Below are 15,650 nucleotides of genomic sequence, written 5' to 3'. Positions count from 1 at the left end.
CAGGACTTCATCACTTTGATTGATTTGATCTCAAATTCTTAGTTTAGAGTATCTGCCTTTTTTAAGTTTTTTAAAAGTTTTTTTCTGGAACCTTCTCTCTCATTCTATAACATCCAGTGCTCCACCAAGGAGCGTTCTAGAACCATCCAGTGCTCCACCAAGGAGTGTTCTAGAACCATCCAGGGCTCCACCAAGGAGCGTTCTAGAATCATCCAGTGCTCCACCAAGGAGCATTCTAGAACTACCCAGTGCTCCACCAAGGAGCGTTCTAGAACCATGCAGTGCTCCACCAAGAAGAGTTCTAGAACCATGCAGTGCTCCACCAAGAAGAGTTCTAGAACCATCCAGTGCTACACCAAGGAGAGTTCTAGAACCATCCAGTGCTCCACCAAGGAGAGTTCTAGAACCATCCAGTGCTACACCAAGGAGAGTTCTAGAACCATCCAGTGCTACACCAAGGAGAGTTCTAGAACCATCCAGTGCTCCACCAAGGAGAGTTCTAGAACCATCCAGTGCTACACCAAGGAGAGTTCTAGAACCATCCAGTGCTACACCAAGGAGAGTTCTAGAACCATCCAGTGCTACACCAAGGAGAGTTCTAGAACCATCCAGTGCTCCACCAAGGAGCGTTCTAAAACTATCCAGTGCTCCACCAAGGAGCGTTCTAGAACCATCCAGTGCTACACCAAGGAGAGTTCTAGAATAATCCAGTGCTCCACCAAGGAGAGTTCTAGAACCATCCAGTGCTACACCAAGGAGAGTTCTAGAACTATCCAGTGCTCCACCAAGGAGCGTTCTAGAACCATCCAGTGCTCCACCAAGGAGCGTTCTAGAACCATCCAGTGCTCCACCAAGGAGCGTTCTAGAACCATCCAATAGTCCACCAAGGAGTGTTCTAGAACCATCCAGTGCTCCACCAAGGAGCGTTCTAGAACCATCCAGTGCTCCACCAAGGAGCGTTCTAGAACCATCCAATAGTCCACCAAGGAGTGTTCTAGAACCATCCAGTGCTCCACCAAGGAGCGTTCTAGAACCATCCAGTGCTCCACCAAGGAGCGTTCTAGAACCATGCAGTGCTACACCAAGGAGCGTTCTAGAACCATCCAGTGCTACACCAAGGAGAGTTCTAGAACCATCCAGTGCTCCACCAAGGAGCCTTCTAGAACCATCCAGTGCTCCACCAAGGAGCCTTCTAGAACCATCCAGTGCTCCACCAAGGAGCGTTCTAGAACCATCCAGTGCTCCACCAAGGAGCGTTCTAGAACCATCCAGTGCTCCACCAAGGAGTGTTCTAGAACCATCCAGTGCTCCACCAAGGAGCGTTCTAGAACCATCCAGTGCTCCACCAAGGAGCGTTCTAGAACCATGCAGTGCTCCACCAAGGAGAGTTCTTAGTTCTACTGGTGACTCCGTCTTCCCTAAGCTCCCGAGACGGTTGCTGCTTTAGAAAAGTCTCCAGGTTACAGAGCACTAAAGAGCTCAAATTAATTGGATTCACTCCGAAAGGGACCACTTTGATATGTTCAGTCCCTCGGTTTGTCAATCAGGCTCCAGAAATTGCTCAAGCAATAATTATAATGATGAAGCCGAACAATCCAATCCTTCCCCCTCCCTCAAATAGTTATTTTGCAGAAGAACTGCAGAAGAACAAATTATATTTTTTTCCCCCAGCTAATGGGCCAGACAGTGGATGTCATAGATGAAGTCTGTCAGACGCAGGAACGAGTGCATCCCTCAAACAGATGGAGTGAAGTCTACTGTCTAAAGGTCTGCACTCTCTCTGAACAGTCTGCCCGGAGTATTTGGAAGTTTGGAAGACTTTACTCTGGAGAACAATTAGCCTCAATAACTGGCTGAATACTTTTCCTTTCACAATGCTCCATTGTTGACTGTGGAATGGTGGTCCACGGCTCCGGATGGTCCTCAAGGGCCGCAGTGTCTGCTAGTTTTCATCCTTTTCTGTTATACCTGAGTGACCAAGTCGGTAGACGCTCTAGCCAAACAATAACAGTCATATACGTTCCAGGAAGAAATGAAACCAGCAGGACTGTGGCCCATGGAAGAGTTGTGCACTGCTGTCTTAATAAGACAAGGAAGCAGACTGTCAACCAAGTTCTAGGGTACAGTGACATTGTAGCATGTTAATCTGTCCTTCGCTAAGCCTCCTCGCTTCAGGTAAGACCAGGGCTTAAACCACACACCAAGCAATGGAGGCCCCTCAGAGGAGGAAGGGGAGCACCGACCACCCCTGACACCAAGCCTTGTGTACGTGATAAGGATAAACAGTGCCTTGCAATGGTATTCATACCCCTTGGATATATCCAACTGTTATTGTGTTACAAAGTGGGATTATTATTGATGTAATTTGTTTGTGATCTACACACAATAATCCTATGTCAAATTGGAAGAAAAATGATATATTATTTGGTGTGTTGCCGTTTAGAGCAAGACTCCCAGCTAGAAGATAGGCCTTACTACCGTCAATAGGCGCTTAAGGTAGTATATATAACTACAATATAGTATTCAGCTATCTGAGTCAATACATGTAAGAAACACCTTACAGATGTTGTATGTTTGGGGGACAGAGTCATTAAACCATCACGTCATGCCCTATTATTTACACAGAGTGAGTCCATGGAACTGATGTGATATGTCAAGCCAAATTTACTCCTGATCTAATTTAGGCTTGCCTAAACAAAAGAGGCAGAATACTTATGCAGCGACTATATTTTAGTTATGAGTGTTTTATTTATCAATATTTTTGTCTACTTTGACATGAGAATATTTTGTATAGATTGTTGACAAAAAAGTCACATCCAAATCCATTTCTTTCCCACTTTGTAACACAATAAAATGTGAAGAAATCTAAGGGGTCTGATTTGCAAAGGAACCATATGGAACATTTTAGGATGTATAGCTCCTGATTTTCACACTGGTCCAATTTTTTTCAATTTTCAGAAGAAATTCCAGCTGAAAGACAATAAGAGCAAAGTGCCAAACCAAGGACATGGAGAACTATTCAGATCCTCTAACGAAAATAGAAATTCATTGTTAACAAGTGTAAAGGCATAGTCTTGCCCACACTGTTGCAGTGCGTCTGAAATGCTTTTAAGGTTTGGAAGATATAGGAAAATACCAGTCTTTATACCCTCAGAGCTAGCACGACAGAGTAGCCTCCATTGGCTAGGGTCTTGACAAATGGTAGGTCTACTGTACCATTTGAAAACTGATTGCTCTCTACAGTGCTACCCTGAGGACAACATCGAGAAACTTTGTTCCAATACACCATTCAAACTCCTTATTCTAATCATCAACACCTTTTTCAGCTGAATCTGGAGTGTAAGTGCTGTTCTTGAGCAAAAGCCTGCACACACTATATTTTCACGGCCAGTGTTTTTGACTAGTGGTATACTGTATAGACTTAGTAGGCAGGTTTTAGAAAGTACCTCAGTGTTCCTTAAAAAAGGCCTTCAATGAGTGTCGAGTCAAACGTTTCTTTGTCTATCTTTTTGTCTTAGCTGAGTAAGGCTGCTGGTGTGCTTTCACAAGCACATTCAACTTTCTGCTCTCACTTTAATTCTCTCCAAGAGACTCTCTCACACACACACACACACACACACACACAGCTATGTCTTACTATACTTGATGACTTTTTGCGGACCAACAACCTAACCTTAACTCTAACCTTAACTCCTTAACCTAATCCCTAAACCTAATCCTAACCCTAATTCTGCACCTAAACCTAACCCCTAAACCTAAAATAGAGAAGAATGGCAAAATGTCCTCACTTCTCTGAATTTTTGTTGGTTTACTATTGTTGTGAGGTACTCACAAGTATAGTAACACGTGTACACACACAACACTCAGTACCTGGGGGTAGCAGCAAAGCCATTTTAGCACCTGTCGTTATTCTGTTGTCTAAATCTAGATAATGAGGGCCTTGTTTTTTTGCGATTCTGGTTAAGTCCAGTAGTAACCTGACACAGTGTACAGAGCTGGTTCTCATGTTCACACTCCCTGTGGTGTGCGTGTTATTATAGTTTTTATTACTTTACGTATTACATTTCTATTTAGTTTTTCTATAATTTAGTTTTAGTGTTTGGTGTTTGGGACAGAAAGTGGCAAGTCAGCTTGTCTTCATCCTGACATTCTTTGTAGGTGCTGTTAGATGAACTTTGAGGTTGGTTGTGTTTTTGGTTTTTGGTATTTATCTCTGTTCCACGCATCTTCTGACAATTGCTTTTGTCCTCTTCAGCGATGTACTTAAAAGAATCCCATATGGGGCTTTGCCATTTGCGACCAACCACTGCTGATGTTGGGTTTGATGTCGTCATTGTTCACGCCTTTGGGTCACGATCATGCTCCACGCTCGCCCTTAGATTTCTTCCCTTTTGGCAACTGATAGCTAGTTATAGTGATGCACAAGCTAGGCCTATATGAAACACCTCCAGATTCAGAAGCTCGAAAACCCCATTAGAAAAAAAACCTTGAAAACCCCATTAGATTTTTGCCCAAAGTTTACAATGGGAAAAAAAGTTAAACTAAACAACATTTATGATGGTTTTTATTTTGTTGTTGTTAGTTTTGCTGTTAAAGATAGCAGTTTTAGTACAGCGGCAGGTAGCCTGGCGGGTAGAAGTGTTGGGCCACTGGCTCAAATCCCCAAGCTGACAAGTTAAAAATCAGTTGTTCTGACCCTGAGCAAGGCACTGTTCTCCGGGCGCAGATGTCGATTAACACAGCCCCCTGCACCTCTCTGATTCAGAGGGGTTGGGTTAAATGTGGAATGTGGACACATTTCAGTTGAATGCATTCAGTTGTACAGTTGACTAGGTAACCCCATTCCCTAATTTTTGCTTTTCCAAAGTTTATCTTACTAAATAGTTTTTCACCAATTTGAGTTTTTAATTTAGTTTCAGTTTTGGTCAACTATAATAACCTTGGTGTGTGTGCGACCGTGTGTAATGTGGTGCTTTACTCACCCATTGTAATTGATATCGTGTATCCTCTAATCACTAGAATATTCATGTTGGTTGAACCCATCTAGTCTCGCCCACTATAATGTCATGCATTTGCTTTCTATTATTTGATAGTTAACTGACAAAATCAAAGAAACACTTGAGTAAATCAGGGATACAAGGTATATTGAAAGCAGGTGCTTCCACACAGGTGTGGTTCCTGAGTTAAGCAGTTAACATCATCATGCTTAGGGTCATGTACAGTTGAAGTCAGAAGTTTACATACACTTAGGTTGGAGTCATTAAAACTCAGTTTTCAACCACTCCACAAATTTCTTGTTAACAAACTATAGTTTTGGTAAGTCGGTTAGGATATTTACTGTGTGCATGACACAAGTAATTTTTCCCAAAATTGTTTACAGACAGATTATTTCACTGTCTCACAATTCCAGTGGGTCAGAAGTTTAAACAGCTTGGAAAATTCCAGAACATGATGTCATAGCTTTAGAAGCTTCTAATAGGCTAATTTACATCATTTGAGACACTTGGAAGTGTACCTGTGGATGTATTTCAAGGCCTACCTTCAAACTCATTGCCTCTTTGCTTAACATCATGGGAAAATCAAAATAAATCAGGCAAGACCTCACAAAAAAAATTGTAGACCTCCACAAGTCTGGTTCATCCTTGAGAGCAATTTCCAAATGCCTGAATGTACCACGCTCATCTGTACAAACAATAGTACGCACGAATAAACACCACGCAGCCGTCATACTGCTCAGGAAGGAGACGCGTTCTGTCTCCTAGAGATGGACGTACTTTGGTGCGAAAAGTGCAAATCAAACCCAGAACAACAGCAAAGGACCTTGTGAAGATTCTGGAGGAAACAGGTACAAAGTATCTATATCCACAGTAAAACGAGTCCTATATCGACCTAACCTGAAAGGCCGCTCAGCAAGGAAGAAGCCATTGCTCCAAAACCTCGATTAAAAAAGCCAGACTACGGTTTGCAACTGCACATGGGGACAGCGATTTTACTTTTTGGAGAAATGTCCTCTGGTCTGATGAAACAAAAATAGAACTGTTTGGCCATAATGACCATCGTTATGTTTGGAGGAAAAGGGGGATGCTTGCAAGCCGAAGAACACCATCCCTACCATGAAGCATGGGGGTGGCAGCATCATGTTGTGGGGGTGCTTTGCTGCACGAGGGACTGGTGCACTTGACAAAATAGATAGCATCATGAGGCAGGAAAATTATGTGGATATATTGAAGCAACATCTCAAGACATCAGTCAGGAAGTTAAAGCTTGGTCGCAAATGGGTCTTCCAAATGAACAATGACCCCAAGCATACTACCAAAGTTGTGGAAAAATGGCTTAAGGACATCACCGTCAAGGTATTGGAGTGGCCATCACAAAGCCCTGACTTCACAAAATTTGTGGGCAGAACTGAAAAAGCGTGTGCGAGCAAGGAGGCCTACAAACTTGACTCAGTTATACCAGCTCTGTGAGGAGGAATGGGCCAAAATTCACCCAACTTATTGTGGGAAGCTTGTGGAAGGCTACCTGAAGCGTTTGACCCAAGTTAAACAATTTTAAGGTAATGCTACCAAATACTAATTGAGTGCATGTAAACCTCTGACCCACTGGGAATGTGATGAAATAAATAAAAGATGAAATAAATAATTCTCTATACTATTATTCTGACATTTCACATACTTAAAATAAAGTGGTGATCCTAACTGACCTAAGACAGGGAATTGTTACTAGGACTAAATGTCAGGAATTGTGAAAAACTGCGTTTAAATGTATTTGGCTAAGGTGTATGTAAACTTCCGACTTCAACACTTCAACTGTATGTAAATGCCCAGTTGCCCATTATTTTGGCAACCATGGCTAGAAGAAGAGAGATCTCAGTGACTTTGAAACAGGGTTCTCAAAGGAGCATAGGGGTTAAAGGGTGTGTTTGTGTGTCTCAGTCACCAGATTTAAAACCAATCAAACACTTATGGGAGATTCTGGAGCGGCACCTGAGACAGCATTTTCCACCACCGTCAACAAAACACCATATTATGGAATTGCTTGTGGAAGAATGGTGTCGCATCCCTCCAATAGAGTTCCGATGGGCGCTCTGTGTGTTGTTGTGATGGGCGCTCTGTGTGTTGTTGTGATGGGCGCTCTGTTGTGATGGGCGCTCTGTGTGTTGTGATGGGCGCTCTGTTGTGATGGGTGCTCTGTGTGTTGTTGTGATGGGCGCTCTGTGTGTTGTTGTGATGGGCGCTCTGTTGTGATGGGCGCTCTGTGTGTTGTTGTGATGGGCGCTCTGTTGTGATGGGCGCTCTGTGTGTTGTTGTGATGGGTGCTCTGTTGTGATGGGCACTCTGTGTGTTGTTGTGATGGGTGCTCTGTTGTGATGGGTGCTCTGTGTGTTGTTGTGATGGGCGCTCTGTGTGTTGTTGTGATGGGCGCTCTGTTGTGATGGGCGCTCTGTGTGTTGTTGTGATGGGCGCTCTGTTGTGATGGGCGCTCTGTGTGTTGTTGTGATGGGCGCTCTGTTGTGATGGGCGCTCTGTGTGTTGTTGTGATGGGCGCTCTGTTGTGATGGGCGCTCTGTGTGTTGTTGTGATGGGCGCTCTGTTGTGATGGGCGCTCTGTGTGATGTTGTGATAGGAGCACTGTGGGTTGTTGTGATGGGCGCTATGTGTGTTGTTGTGATGGGCGCTCTGTGTGTTGTTGTGATAAGAGCACTGTGGGTTGTTGTGATAGGAGCACTGTGGGTTGTTGTGATAGGAGCACTGTGGGTTGTTGTGATAGGAGCACTGTGGGTTGTTGTGATGGGAGCACTGTGGGTTGTTGTGATGGGAGCACTGTGGGTTGTTGTGATGGGAGCACTGTGGGTTGTTGTGATGGGAGCACGGTGGGTTGTTGTGATGGGCACACTGTGATTGTGTGATGTTGTGATGGGCGCACTGTGATTGTGTGATGTTGTGATGGGCGCACTATGTGATGTTGTGATGGGTTCACTGTGTGATGTTGTGATGGGCTCACTGTGTGTTGTTTCTGATGGGCGCTCTGTGTGTTGTCAGTCTCCTCCAATGACGCCATAGCTATCCAGGTCTAATGTTAGGAAAGGTTACGTCAATGTTATAACTGACATTTCCCTTGACTTGAGTCAATTTGGGAATTAGTCATTTTGGTCAACTCTGAGACAGACGTGAAATTTGTTGCATTTACTTAGTACAGGGGTAGGCAACTAGATTCAGCTGCGGGATGATTTTTGTCAGGGAGGGCTGAACATAATTATAATAATTAGTACACTGCAAATTGATCACAACCAAGCCCAAAAATAGATTATATTTGAAAATAGCTATAAAACATATAAATAAATATTTGTGGAAATATTTGCAACAGTGGGATGTAATCTTACTGCGGGCATCACTGCAATAGACTCCTCACGAGTTCTCTCTCTCTGTCTCTCTCTCTGTCTCTCTGTCTCTCTGTCTCTCTGTCTCTCTGTCTCTCTGTCTCTCTGTCTCTCTCTCTCTCAGTGATGGCGAGGGTCACAGAGTTTTGTGGGCAAGGACATGCCCCTCCCATCCACCCAGCCGTGTGATGCAATTAAGCCAATCAAAAGTTTAGAATATGAGCTAATGGGCGAATCAGAGAGCAGTATGAGCTAACAAGCTCATGACAAGGGTGAAATAAAACATGTCATTTCTGTTAGTTAGATTACAAGGTTGCTGTCCCAATACAATACCCAGCAAAAGCAGTGTAGCCATTACCATCCCTTCTGGTTTGGCATAGAGTCTTGAATAATTAGCCTAAACTAGAGCAGGATGAGTACAAACAAAAAAGCTATTCTGGGATCTTTTTCTAATGCATGACTAATATGAATACATGCAATGTGATCAATGTTAATCGACTCCGGCAATCTCCCTGATTTTGATTTCAGTCCAAGTTGGCAGCCCTATATGAAAGGGTCTCATAATTCACTAGCAACACTTCCTTTCAACAAGACCTGCAGGAGACGAGCCAAACAGAACTGCGAAAATTAACTCTGTCCTTTTTAGATTGGCATTTGCAATTAGTTTCTCCAAAGGTGGCTCCACTCTACTAATAAGATATACATTTACATTAGGTAATAGCTACCTGCCCTTGTCTCCTCCTTCACGCTACCGGTATGATAACATCCATTATTTTCACATACTAGTAGTCCAGACTCCAGAAGGAAAGGAGACTGGTAAAGACATTGAAGAGTATTGGGATGCCACCCAACTTTTCTCCTATAATGATAGGCAAGAGTGAAAGGACACCAGTAAAGTTCTAAAATGGCGGATCAGACGACGAGTGGCTAATCTGCCTTTGCCTTCCGTCTTGCTAGCTAACGTTCAATAGCCGGAAAATAAATGGGACAAACTGAAAGCATGTATATCCTACCAACGGGACATTAACAACTATAATATCTTATGTTTCACCAAGTCGTGGCTGAACGACGACATTCAGAACATACAGCTGGTGGTTTATACACTCTATCGGCAGGATAGAACGGCAGCCTCTGGTAAGACACGGGGCGGGGCCTATGTATACATGTAAACAACAGCTGGTGGTTTATATACTCTATCGGCAGGATAGAACGGCAGCCTCTGGTAAGACACGGGGCGGGGCCTATGTATACATGTAAACAACAGCTGTTGGATTATACACTCTATCGGCAGGATAGAACGGCAGCCTCTGGTAAGACACGGGGCGGGGCCTATGTATACATGTAAACAACAGCTGTTGGTTTATACACTCTATCGGCAGGATAGAACGGCAGCCTCTGGTAAGACACGGGGCGGGGCCTATGTATACATGTAAACAACAGCTGGTGGTTTATATACTCTATCGGCAGGATAGAACGGGAGCCTCTGGTAAGACACGGGGCGGGGCCTATGTATATATGTAAACAACAGCTGTTGCTCGATATCTAAGGAAGTCAAGAGGTTTTGCTCGCCTGAGATAGTGTGGTCTACAGCTTATTATGAAATACTCTATCTACCTAGAGAGTTTTCATTTGTATTTTTTGTAGCTGTCTACATACCACCACACACCGATGCTGGCACTAAGACCGCACTGAATGAGCTGTATACCGTCATAAGCAAACAGGAAAACGCTCATCCAGAGGCGGCGCTCCTAGTGACCGGCGACTTTAATGCAGGGAAACTTAAATCAGTTTTACCTCATTTCTATCAGCATGTTAAATGTGCAACCAGAGGGGGGGAATTTCTAGACCACCTTTACTCCATACACAGAGACGCGTACAAAGCTCTTCCTCGCCCTCCATTTGGCAAATCTGACCATAATTCTATCTTCCTGATTCCTGCTTACAAGCAACAATGTAAGCAAGAAGCACCAGTGACTCGGCCTATAAAAGTGGTCAGATGAAGCAGATGCTAAACTACAGGACTGCCTTGCTATCACAAACTGGAACATGTTCCGGGATTCTTCCGATGACATTGAGGAGTACATCACATCAGTCACTGGCTTTATCAATAAGTGCATTGATGACGTCGTCCCCACAGTGACTGTATGTACATATCCGAACCAGAAGCCATGGACTACAGGCAACATCCACACTGAGCTAAAGGGTAGAGCTGCTGCTTTCAAGGAGCGGGACTCTAACCCGGAAGCTTATAAGAAATTCCTCTATGCCCTCCGACGAACCATCAAACAGGTAAAGTGTCAATACAGGACCAAGATCGAATCGTACTACACCGGCTCTGACACTCGTCGGATGTGGCAGGGCTTGCAAACTATTACAGACTATGAAGGGATGCACAACCGAGAGCTGCCCAGTGACATGAGCCTACCAGACGAGCTAAGTAACTTCTATGCTCGCTTCGAGGCAAGTAACACCTGAAACATGCATGAGAGCATCAGCTGTTCCAGATGACTGTGTGATCACACACTACGCAACCGATGTGAGTAAGACCTTTAAACAGGTCAACATTCACAAGGCCGCAGGGCCAGGCTGATTACCAGGACGTGTACTCCGAGCATGCGCTGACCAACTAGCGAGTGTCTTCACTGACTTTTTCTGTGATACCAACATGTTTCAAGCAGACCACCATAGTCCCTGTGCCAACAACACTAAGGTTACCTGCCTAAATGACTACCGACCCATAGCACTCACGTCTGTAGCCATGAAATGCTTTGAAAGGCTGGTCATGGCTCACATCAACACCATTATCCTAGAAACCCTAAACCCACTCCAATTTGCATACCGCACCAACAGATCCGCAGATGATGCAATCTATATTGCACACCACACTGCCCTTTCCCACCTGGACAAAAGGAACACATGTGAGAATGCTGTTCATTCTGTTCAGGTGCTTCTACACCTGCATTGCTTGCTGTTTGGGGTTTTGGGCTGGGTTTCTGTACAGCACTTTGAGATATCAGCTGATGTACGAAGGGCTATATAAATTTGATTTGATTTGATTTTGATTTGATTTGATTGACCTCAGCCCAGTGTTCAACACCGTAGTGCCATCAAAGCTCATCACTAAGCTAAGGACCCTGGGACTAAACACCTCCCTCTGCAACTGGATCCTGGACTTCCTGACGGGCCGCTCCCAGGTGGTAAGGGTAGGTAACAACACATTCTCCATGCAAATCGTCAACACGGGAGCCCCTCAGGGGTGCATGCTCAGTCCCCTCCTGTACTCCCTGTTTACTCATGACTGCATTGTCAGGCACGACTCCAACACCATCATTAAGTTTTCTGATGACACAACAGTGGTAGGCCTGATCACCGATAACGATGAGACAGCCTATAGGGAGGAGGTCAGAGACCTGACTGTGTTGTATAAGAACAACAATCTCTCCCTCAACGTGATCAAGAAAAAGAGATGGTTGTGGACTACAGGAAAGGAGTACTGAGCACGCCCCCATTCTCATCGACGGGGCTGTAGGGGAGCAGGTTGAGAGCATCCAGTTCCTTGGCGTCTACATCACCAACAAACAACCATGGTCCAAGCAGTCGTGAAGAGGGCACAACAAAACCTATTCCCCCTCAGGAGACTGGCATTTTTTGGCATGGGTCCTCAGATCCTCAAAAGGTTTTACAGCTGCACCATCGAGAGCATCCTGACGGGTTGCATCACTGCCTGGTATGGCAACTGCTCGGCCTCCGAGCGTAAGGCACTACAGAGGGTAGTGCCAGTACGTCACCGGGGCCAAGCTTCCTGCCATCCAGGACCTCTATACCAGGCGGTGTCAGAGGAAGGTCTTAAAAATGGTCAAAGACTCCAGCCACCCTAGTCAGACTGTTCTCTCTGCTACCGCACGGCAAGCGGTACCAGAGCGCCAAGTCTAGGTCCAAGAGGCTTCTAAACAGCTTCTACCCTCAAGCCATAAGACTCCTGAACACCTAATAAAATGCCTACCCAGACTATTGCACCCGCACCCCTCTCACGCTCTGTTATTATCTATGCATAGTCACCTTAATAACTCTGCCTACATGTACATTTTATCTCAGTTACCTCGACTAACCGGTGCCCCCTAACATTGACTCTCTACCGGTACCCCTGTATATTTCCCCGCTATTGTGATTTGCTGCTGCTCTTTAATTATTTGTTATTCTTATCTCTTACTCTTTTTTGTGGTATTTTTTAAAAACTGCATTGTTGGTTAAGGGCTTGTAAGTAAGTATTTCACTGTAAGGTATACATACACCTGTTGTATTCGGCGCATGTGACAAATACAATTTGATTTCATTTGAACATGGTCAGAGAGACTTGTTTCTACTGTAGATGATGTCTTTATGGGAAACGGGTACAGGCAGATGGGAGACGATAGTGTCACTCTACCAGGCTGTGAAACGGAGCAGGCACTAAAGGTGATATTAAATATTTAGAGCGGAGCATCAGCTGGGGAGTGGGTGGGAGAGGAGGGGAATTTACAACAACGCTAGCACGCTCTCTTTTGTGCATTCAAACACGTACACATTAACACAGATGCAGTCGCATGCATGCACTGTTCTGATCCACATGTGCAATGGAACACAAAACCAACCACGCACTCACTGTCGGAGATCCTCTTCCCTTGACACACACACCAACCAAACCACCAACTAACCTTTCCTCTTCTCTTCCTGGTTACAGCGGAGCCCCTCCCCCTGATGGACCTGTGTCGTCGGGCCGCCCGGGTCGCGTTGGGTCGAGAGCGCCTCCAGGAGATAGAGACCCTGCCCTTACCACAGTCTCTCAAAAATTACCTTCAGTACCAATGACCAGAACCGTACCGCCTGACCAGACCCGTACCAATGACCAGACCAGTACCGCACACTACCAACTGGGACCATCCGAACAGAAACCATGATGAACTAAGTGTAATGGAAGAACGAGAGGGGGGTTGAATGAACGCGGGCAGACAACGGAAGCGGAATGTTTACACTGTGAGCTGTAGCTCTGCGATTAATGGATGGACACTTGAGTTCAGATTTTTGACGGGAGGATGATGGATACTCGAGTATCGGGTTTGGACCCATTTTGGACTTTTTTAATGATTGATGGCTGTAGCTCTCCTCCAATGAAGACCCTATTTGACAGAATGGTATGGTCCACAGTCACTTTTAAGTATGGCAATAAGTGGTGGTTTTAGGAGGCTACCTGCTGGTTGGAGTGAGAACTGCACCTAGAAAGCACACAAACTATCCCGGGAGGCTTTTGAACTCAGATCACTGCTACTGGGTACACTATACTCAAGGTCTCCTACCATGTCAGTCCAATCAGCAGACAGACACAGGACATTTCTACAGGGCTCAAATGTGTCCATTTTGAGTTCAACGGGCCTGGAGTCCACTGGTACCATACAATATCTTCCCTGCTGTGTTTAAAGGACCCATTAAAGGACAATGCCAGTCTAGGCAAACCTAGTTTTTCTGGATCTACATCAAGTAATGCAAGGGGAAACTGTAGTACACAACTACATGAACAATGGCACAGCAGCCATTTGGGGAGGGGGGTGGGTTCAAGGATGGTTATGGATGACCACACACACACCTAGCAATCATTTTTTTTCTCAAAAAAACTTGAGTCACTTTTGTTACTTCTAAGTTTGTACCCTATATTTTATAGTGAGTGTGGATTATAATTTTGATGACGATGATGATATGATGATGATGTTATTTATTTATCATGAGGTAGTTCCTTTTTAAAATTGATCATGATGGTTACGTTCAGGTAAATATACTACACCAATATGGGAGATGATGATCAGCTCTGTCACCCTAAGGCTTTTCTTAACAGGATGCTGCTTTTATTATTATGATCGCTGATGGTTTTAATCTATATCTGCCTGCTGGGATGAGACACCCGGGTCATACTGGGGCACACAGTGGAATGTATGGACAGTGATGTCATTAGCAGATCTGAAATGTGAATAAAAGCAAAGTGAATGAAAAATGTTTTCTGGGACGGTGATCTCTGTGGCACAAGGTTGGGCTGCCAGCTGTGTGTTTGTTTAGGGAGGCTGGGGAAGGTGCGTGTGTGTGCTTGCCTTTCCAGGGAGGAAGATTTTTTTTTGCTGTGTTTTTTTTCTCTGTATGTTTACACTGTCAGTCACGCTCAGAGGAACCAGGTCATCCTCAAATCCATCTGTGACAGTTTGTGTAACCTCATCGACCCTCGACCTCAGCTGACTTAACTCCTTACCCCCGTTTATATCTGCACCCAGATCTCTCTTCTCTACCTACCTCTCTCTTTATCTACTTACAGTTGAAGTTTGCATACACCTTAGCCAAATACATTTAAACTCAGTTTTTCACAATTCCTGATAATTTAATCCTAGTAACAATTCCCTGTCTTAGGTCATTTAGGATCACCACTTTATTTGAAGAATGTGAAATGTCAGAATAATAGTAAAGTGATTTATTTCAGCTTTTATTTATTTCATCATATTCCCAGTGGGTCACAAGTTACATTCAATTAGTATTTGGTAGCATTGCCTTTAAATTGTTTAACTTGGATGAAGTGTTTCGGGTAGCCTTCCACAAGCTTCCCACAATAAGTTGGGTGAATTTTGGCCCATTCCTCCTGACAGAGCTGGTGTAACTTAGTCAGGTTTCTAGGCCTCCTTGCTCGCACATGCTTTTTCAGTTCTGCCCACAAATTTTCTATGGGATTGAGGTCAGGGCTTTGTGATGGCCACTTCAATACCTTGACTTTGTTGTCCTTAAGCCATTTTGCCACATCTTTGGAGGTATGCTTGGGGTCATTGTCCATTTGGAAGACCCATTTGCGACCAAGCTTTAACTTCCTGACTGAAGTCTTGAGATGTTGCTTCAATATATCCACATAATTTTACTGCCTCATGATGCCATCTATTTTGTGAAGTGCACCAGTCCCTCCTACAGCAAAGCACCCCCGCAACATGATGCTGCCACCCCCATGCTTCACGGATGGGATGGTGTTCTTCGGCTTGCAAGTCTCCCCCTTCTTCCTTGCTGAGCATCCTTTCATGTTTTGTCGATATAGGACTCGTTTTACTGTGGATATAGATACTTTTGTACCTGTTTCCTCCAGCATCTTCACAAGGTCCTTTGCTGTTGTTCTGGGATTGATTTGCACTTTTCGCACCAAAGTACGTTCATCTCTAGGAGACAGAACGCGTCTCCTTCCTGAGCGGTATGACGTGGTCCCATGGCAGTTACA

At 44.5% G+C, this 15,650-nt stretch overlaps 1 protein-coding gene across 3 annotated transcripts in view; it reads left to right on the top strand.

Annotated features, from left to right (window-relative positions):
* Window positions 1-14,402, top strand: part of LOC110508890 (SPRY domain-containing SOCS box protein 4) — a 121,799-nt gene extending 107,397 nt beyond the window's left edge. For all 3 annotated transcript variants that reach the window (XM_021589783.3, XM_021589784.3, XM_090225022.1), the window contains one exon: window positions 13,101-14,402. In XM_021589783.3, coding sequence (XP_021445458.1) covers window positions 13,101-13,228 — 128 coding nt within the window. In that variant the 3' untranslated portion in view covers window positions 13,229-14,402. The remainder of the gene's footprint in view (window positions 1-13,100) is intronic.
* The last annotated feature ends 1,248 nt before the right edge of the window (window positions 14,403-15,650 follow it).

This window comes from Oncorhynchus mykiss, chromosome 28 (genome assembly GCF_057628025.1).
Source record: "Oncorhynchus mykiss isolate SJ-2025 chromosome 28, ASM5762802v1, whole genome shotgun sequence".
NCBI lineage: Eukaryota > Metazoa > Chordata > Actinopteri > Salmoniformes > Salmonidae > Oncorhynchus > Oncorhynchus mykiss.
The sequence above is the reverse complement of the archived record's forward strand: the minus strand, read 5'-3'. Positions and strand labels throughout refer to the sequence as shown.